At 60.8% G+C, this 7813-nt stretch overlaps 2 protein-coding genes across 2 annotated transcripts; both read left to right on the top strand.

Moving 5' to 3' along the window:
• Positions 1-1947: 1947 nt before the first annotated feature.
• Positions 1948-3549, top strand: VDAG_02259 (glutamate decarboxylase; the record flags this gene model as incomplete). Its single annotated transcript, XM_009658288.1, has 2 exons — positions 1948-2022; positions 2089-3549. The coding sequence occupies 2 exons, from the start codon at positions 1948-1950 to the stop codon at positions 3547-3549; spliced, it is 1536 nt and encodes a 511-aa protein (XP_009656583.1).
• Positions 3550-3921: 372 nt separating this feature from the next.
• VDAG_02260 (uncharacterized protein) lies at positions 3922-6168 on the top strand (the record flags this gene model as incomplete). The annotated part of the gene is made up of 1 exon (XM_009658289.1): positions 3922-6168. The coding sequence occupies one exon, from the start codon at positions 3922-3924 to the stop codon at positions 6166-6168; it is 2247 nt and encodes a 748-aa protein (XP_009656584.1).
• Positions 6169-7813: the final 1645 nt, after the last annotated feature.

The following is a 7813-nucleotide window of genomic DNA, read 5'->3' on the forward strand; positions in this document are numbered from 1 at the left end:
GTTTGGGGGGTTTAACGTTTATGCCCGGGCCCCGTTAAAGTTTTTCCCTTGGGGGGGGGGGGGGGTTTGGGGTTTTGGAGCCTTGGAGGTGTCCCCCCTTTCCCAGGGAAAACAAGCAAGGATGCCCTGGTTGTGGTTTCCCCCCCCCCCCCCCCCCCCCCCCTTGCGCCTCCGTTTGCGCGTCGCGCCTTCCCAATGGATTGTCGGTTCCTCCTGTTGCTGCCTCCTGCCACCTGTTCCTGCCTCCTGGCTCCTGGCTCGTGCCTCGTGCCTCGTAGCGTACCTTTATTGGTGCCTTGATTCCCCGTGGCTCTTGCCTCGGTGCCTTGATGCCCCGTTTCTTTGCCTCGGTGCCTTGCAGGCCCCTTTTCGACACAAGATGAAGGGCAACCGCTGGGACTGGACCCCTGTTTTAGCAGTTCTAGCGCATTTTAGGGGCTTTGATGCACAGCCTTAGCGTGTCCAGTAGGGGGGGGCCAAGGGGGGGAAGGGGGGAAGGTGGGAAGAAGAGCCATCTCCCAACGGGGCTCGACCTTCAACTGCCGTCTGTCACGACCCTTAGCGTGCACACATGCCCCAGGGACCAGCCGGGCTTGACTGGAAGAGCTTGCCTCTCGTCATCATGACTGATGGCATGAAGCCCTCCATCCCATGTCCATCACCATCTGCCTCATCAAAACGAGAGGGAGGCCTGACCACCCACGGGCCCGACGGCGTCATCCGTTCTCTGTGTACTCTGCACTCTGTGTACAGTTTCATGACCTGAGCTTCGCCCAAAGTTTGCAAACGCCGCGTGGCATGCAAGCATCTCCGGGGTACCATACAATACAACGTACATGAACAGTACAGCCAATGCAAGACTCTGGGATCGTCGACGCTTGATGCTTGACTCAAGTCGGGGAGAGGATGCTTCGCGTCGACCCCTCCCTCGTCGCTCATTCTTCTTCTCCTTCGTCTTCGACCCCTCCTCGCTTGCTATCCGAGTCTTGTTTCACGGCAGCAGTCGGCCGTCGCACAACGTGACAGTTGGGCTCTGCAGGTCATGGCCTTCTTTGTCGAGCATCCACTTGGCCTGTCAGACCTGTCACTTTGATGGTCGCAAGACTGACTGTCGGACCACCTGTTTGTGACGTGAATCCAACCCGACCCCGCTGTTGTCGACTCTACTCTGGAGGGTGCAGCAGAAAGACAACCTCGATGCTGAACAGTCACATCACCTGCAGCGATGACACAAACAAACATCGAGTGACGACACGAGACCAGCATGATACCAAGCGCAGCAACGAGTGATGGCTCAGCAATGAATGATGGCTCAGCAATGACAGATGACAAACGCCATAGCCCACAACAACGGATGGTACTTAGCTATGGTGCAAACGCCAGTATCAAAGCACACCACCAGCTCCCAATGGCCGTGCCCTCATGACAGCCAAACTCCGAGCCCGAGGAGACAAAGAACAGCCACCGATCACAAGACCGGTACACCAAAAGAGGGCCTCCTCGTGCTTCCTCGGCGCCGCTTGGATTTGCCTCATTAGCGCTAAAAAGAAAAAAAAAAGGCTTTTGCTCTCCGGAAAAGACTCGGCTGATTAGAAAGGCCTTCCTTCGGCCAAGACAGGATTGGAATCCTGACGTACCTAGGTCGTCGTGGCCTACAGATGGATCAATTGGCGGCGATTCGCATTGGAGTAGCAGAGAGGGAAAAACCCCAGAAGTCGACCGAGTCATCTTTTCAACCCCTCTTCTCCCCCGGATCCCCATTCTTGACTCACCATCAAAGCGACACTCACCCATCAATAAAAATATCGCCAAACCACAACCCCTCTGTTGCCCCTCCTTTGGGCCCCCCTCCTTGGACCCCCCTTTACCCCTTTTAAAATCACCCCCCCCTTCTTCCTTGGGCCCTCCCCCCCCCCCCCCCCCCCCCCCTTTAACGTCATAGTCACCATGACCGTCACCCATACCAATGGCAACGGACACCATGCCTCGCCGGCTCTGCACAGGGCCGATGAGGTCGAGGATGTAAGTTGACCGTCGTGAGTGGAGTGGGCCACGGTCTGGGAACGACTCGCGACTAAAACAACCCAGCTCCTCGATGCCGTCAAGGACCTGATCGTCCCTTACATCAGAGCTGCCGACGATGCTGCGCCGCTCAAAAAGCACGGCCAGGTACCTGTCAATGCGGATGGTCTGTCCGCCAATGTCCTCGTCGACTCGCTCAAGCCGCAGGAACTCGTGTCTCGGCTGAAGCTGTCCCTGCCAGACGGTGAAGGTCTCGGCAAGGACGGCCTCATGTCCTTCCTCCAGAAGATCCTTCAGTACAGCGTCAACACATGGGACCAGGGATTTCTGGACAAGCTGTACGCCTCCAACACGCCTGTCGGTGTCGTTGCTGATCTCATCCTGTCTGTTCTCAACACGAATCTTCATGTGTACCAGGTGTCTCCGGCTCTGAGCGTCATTGAGAAGGTCACGGCCCGTCGATTTGCCAACGTCTTTGGCTTTACCAGCCCCCGCGCCGGCGGCATCTCTTGCCAGGGCGGCAGCGCCTCCAACATGACCTCGGTCGTCGTTGCTCGTAATAGCCTGTACCCCGAGACGAGGACGCACGGCAACGGGTCTCACACCTTCATCCTCTTCACCAGCGCGCACGGTCACTACTCTGTCGAGAAGAGCGCGCTGACGTGCGGCCTCGGCGCCTCCAACGTCTGGGCCGTCCCCATCGACTCGCAGGGTCGCATGATCCCCGAGGCGCTGCGCGAGCTCATCATCAAGGCCAAGAACGAGGGCAAGACGCCCCTCTACGTCAATGCGACGGCCGGCACCACGGTCATGGGGTCCTTTGACCCCTTTGTGGACATTTCCAAGGTCTGCAAGGAGTTTGGGCTCTGGCTGCACGTCGATGGCAGCTGGGGCGGGCCCGTCGTCTTTTCGTCGAAGCAAAAGGGCAAGCTCGCCGGCGTCGAGCTCGCTGATTCTCTGACCGTCAACCCCCACAAGATGCTCAACGTCCCCGTCACGTGCTCGTTCCTCCTGACCAACGACCTCGCCGTGTTCCACAAGGCCAACACGCTGCCGGCCGGCTACCTGTTCCACAGCGTCGACGAGTCGGACGACGTGTGGGACCTTGCCGACCTGACGCTGCAGTGCGGACGCCGCGGCGACAGCCTCAAGCTGGCGCTCGCGTGGATCTACTACGGCGCCGCCGGGTTCGAGAAGCAGATTGACCACGCCTTTGACGTCGCTGCCCACCTGGCGCAGATTGTGCAGGCACACCCCGACTTTGTGCTCGTGTCCTCGGACCCGCCGCCGTGCCTGCAGGTGTGCTTCTACTACGCGCCGGGCGGGCATCTTTCCGACGATGCCAAGGCGAACACGCGCACGACGGCCGACATGGTGGGCAAGCTGATCCGCAGGGGGTTCATGATTGATTACGCGCCAGGCGACAAGGGCAGCTTCTTCCGCGTCGTGGTCAACTGCCAGACTCTCAAGGGAACGGCAGACGGCCTGTTGAAGGGGCTGGAGGAGATTGGAAAGGAGGGCCAGTAGAGTAGACGTAGTGCTTGTATAGACGTAGACCACTTGGCATGACGAAGCAGAGCTCTGTGCATATTGAACTGTTTCTTTCCCTCTCCCTCTCTCGGGTTTTCAAGTTTTCAACTGATCTTGCCAAATGTATGATGCCGCTAACAAGCAGACTTGCTCGTTGGCCGCTCACCGGTCCCCACCGACGTTCACCGACCCCACTCTCGGTCTACTATCAATTGAACTGATAAGATAAGATAGCCAAAACTTCTCTGACCGTCCCAAAAAATTCAAGGCAGGACCAGGACCGTCTTCGATGTCCAAAACGAGAGCACAGCATCAACACTCGACGAACCCCTCAGCCCATTGCCCTCACGCAGCCAAGCCGTTCTCACAATGGGCAAGCCTCGCACCAAACGCCAACAGCTCCGCGACGAGCGCAAGGCGAAGCGCAAAGCGGCCCAGGACGCCGGCGCCGAGACGAACCGCGAGACAAAGCGGCGCCGCACCTCGGACGACGAGGGCCAAGACGACAGGGACAATGCCGACACCGACGGCCCCCGCGCCGCGAAGCGCGCCCACCGAAACCCAAACCCCGACGACGACTACGTCAACGACCCCTTCGGCACGGGCGCCGACCAGGGGCGGCCCGAGCGGGAGTTCTTCGGCATGCTCGACGACGAGGAGCAGGAGTACTTCAAGCGCGCCGACGAGATGCTCGAGCTCAACCAGTTCCCGTCCGAGGAGGAGCGCGACGTGTTCCTGCAGAGCGTGTACCGCGAGGCCGTCGGCAAGGAGCTCAAGCTCGCGAGCTCGCAGTCGCTGTCGAGGCTCATGGAGCGGCTCATCCTGCTGAGCTCGACGCCGCAGAAGAAGCACATCTTTGGCGCCTTTGCCGGCCACTTCCTCAGCCTCGTCCAGCACCGCTTCGCGAGCCACTGCTGCGAGGCCCTGTTCCTGCAGAGCGCCCCCGTCGTGACCCAGGAGCTCGGCGGCGCCGCGGCGTTTGTCGTCGACACGGCGGGCCGGCAGCAGGAGGGCGAGGCGGCCGCCGGCGCGGAACCTGAAAACTCCATGGAGAACCTGTTCCTCATGACGCTGGACGAGTTTGAGGAGCACCTGGGCTATCTCTTGACGGACCGTTTCGCGTCGCACACGCTGCGCGTGCTCCTCATTGTGCTGTCGGGCAGGTCACTCGAGGACTCGGCGACCAGGACGTTGCTGAAGAGCAAGAAGAAGGAACGCATCTCGGTGCACGGCGCGCCCAACGCTGGCAACGCCGACGAACCGACGAACCAGCTCCGCGCCGTGCCGGCGTCCTTCACCATGGCGACGAGGAAGATCATCGAGGACGCCACGGCGGGCATGGACTTTACGGCGCTCCGCATCCTCGTCAAGCACCCGACCGGCAACCCGCTGCTGCAGCTCCTGCTCGAGCTCGACATTGCGCTGAACCACAAGTCGGACAAGGCCAAGACGGCGGCGTCCGACAAGGAGACGCTCCTGTACCGCCTGCTGCCGGGGGCGCCCATGTCGCTCGCCAACGGCGACTCGCAGGCGGCCGACTTTGTCAACAGCGTGGTCTACGACCCCATCGGCTCGCGCATCCTCGAGACGCTGCTGACGCACGCCCCCGGCAAGCTGTTCCGCGCGCTGCACCAGAACTTCTTCGCCCCGCGCATGGCCACCTACGTCCGCAACGACATTGCCTCGTACCCGGCCCTGCGCGCCCTCAACCGCCTCGGCAAGGACGACCTCGTCGCCGCCGTCCACAGCATCCTGCCGGCCGTGCCCGTGCTCGTCGCCAAGGCCCGCTACAACATCCTCAAGACGCTCTTCCAGCGCTGCCAGGTGCGCGAGGCCGGCCCCGAGCTCGCCGCCCTGACGCGCGCCCTGACGGCGGCCCTCGGCAACAACTCGAAGGACGTGGTTCCCAAGCTCTGCCACCTCAGCCTCGGCGCGGCGGCGGGCGACGAGCAGGACGACACGCCCAAGTTCCAGCAGGACGTCCAGAACAAGGCCGCCATGGCCTCGCACGGCGCCCAGCTGGCGGCCGTCATGCTCGCGACGCCCGGCTCCGCCGCCAAGGCCTCGCAGGGCTCCCTGTCGTCGCTGACGACGGACCAGCTGTTCGAGCTCGCGACACGCTCCATGCCGCACGTCGCCGTCCTCACGACGGCCCTCGCCCAGCCCGGCGCGACGCCCGTCTTCCACAAGGCCCTCGTCGGCCGCCTCGCCCCGCGCGCCGCCGACCTCGCCCTCACCCAGTTCGGCCACAATGCCGTCAACGCCATCATCGCCGTCGGCACCGTGCCGTTCCACGTCAAGGGCACCATCATGGCCGCGCTGGCGGCGCGCGAGGGCGAGATGCGCGAGTCGTGGATGGGACGCAGCGTCTGGCGCACGTGGAAGGGCGACGTGTGGAAGACGCGCCACGCCGACTGGGTGCGCTGGGCCAAGGAGGTCGAGGGCGGCAGCGCGGGCGCCGCCGGCGCCGAGGGCGAGGTCAAGCTCAAGCCGTGGGAGAAGATGCGTGAGAAGAACCGCGAAAAGGCGAGGGCCAGGGGCGGCGGCGGTGGTGGTGGTGGTACCGAGGCCACGACGGGGGCCAACTCGGTCGAGGTGGCCGAGGAGGCTGCCTGAGGGGCGGGCGAACCGTTCGACTGTAGATGATGTTTGATACCCGAGAATGAACATGTTCCGCTTTCATCTATAGTGCAATTCTGCTTGCTGATTCCTTCGCTTGCTTGCCTTCCCATGTGTTTCGCGTAGACGACGAGGTTCTCAGTTTGTCCGCTGTCTGCCTGACTACAGTGAGGCAGCGTGCCTATCATGCCACAATCTCAACCATCTCGAGACATCACGTCCAGCACCTGTCACTATTCTTCGAGTAAGAAGCTGCTGCCCTTCGACTCGGCTCTAATGTGGAGGATTCCCTCCTATCCGAGAAGCCTAGTGGTAAACACGGTAATACCTCAATGCTATCCCACGACGGTGAAATCAGTGCCCGTCTGCACGAGCTCAACATGGCCTGCGATCCCGTACATACAGCCAGCAGGACGAAGCTCCTTCACGCTAATCCATGACTCCGCATGTCGAGCACACCGCTACATGCACTCTCTTCTCTCAATACTTCCCAAGGCGGGGAACCTGGTGTTGCTCGACCTGGAGCAAGCAAGGCCTTCTTACGTGGCCGACCAACCTCACCACCCTGCTTGAGAGGCGGTTGCACCCTGGTCGCCCTACAGGAGAGTGCATTCGACAAAAGTCCTGGGGGGTTCACCAGCAGGCCGTGTCGGTAGTATCGTAGCGCCAGGTCATTTGGGTAGAGAACTATAAGTTCTTCTTCGCGGTCATGTTGCACTACCCGAGACTTGCGATCCAACAAGCCACGGCATTCCTCGTCGCCGCGATTCCCTCACGGGCTCGAAGTAATTAGTTACTGCCTGAAGGGGCACTTTTCAGCTGTCGAGTGGCCTCGGAATGTTAGGCGCCCCTGCCTCCGCTTGTGTGACGAGTTTCCATGGCCCGCGAGTAGGAATATTGAACCTAAGACACCATGTCCATTCATGCCAGGCATCATGCGGAGGTAAGACACACATCGAACGGGCCAGATCGCAACCGCCAGTGACGCTCCGATGAGCACCGGGGGTAGCACTCATCCTTTGATGCTAATCTTTGCGTGGTCTGGATTGGGGGAAGCACCCCCCATTGCCTGAATGATAATACCGGGGGCCGCATCATTCTGCCATTGAAGGGGGTGCCGGAATCGATTGGTCTCGCGAAATTCCGACCTTGCAAATCAAAGGGACCGGGGAACTGCTCCGTATGCGTGCATGCGGTGTACCATGTAATCGTGGAGTGGAGGGAAGACGGTGTGGTATTTGGCCAAGGACGGCTGGCAGGGCCCGATCTCGTGCAGCGACACGAAATGACAGAAGCAGGAGTGACATGTCATGTCATAGCCTTCGCAGCACGGCTTGGAAGGCAGTGGTAACCTGAGCACGGCCTTCAGATCGCCTAGGCGACCCGCAGGATTAAGATGCAGATATATGAACGATCTGGGGTGGAGAGATTGCCAATGGGGATGTGCTTGCGAGTGTGGTGAGCTCTGTGTGAGGTGTTCGGACCAAGACGCCAACTTGAATGGAAACTGCCCACCACGTCCTTCGTAGCCAACCAATATGTGCGGAGGTGAGCACCGAGGGATCATCAGGAAGCCCGAATAGACGTGTCTCCCCTTGGGGCCCAAGAGTTAAGAGATCCTCATCGCTGCTTGCATCGAGAT

Source organism: Verticillium dahliae, genomic scaffold, assembly GCF_000150675.1.
Source record: "Verticillium dahliae VdLs.17 supercont1.3 genomic scaffold, whole genome shotgun sequence".
Lineage (NCBI taxonomy): Eukaryota > Fungi > Ascomycota > Sordariomycetes > Glomerellales > Plectosphaerellaceae > Verticillium > Verticillium dahliae.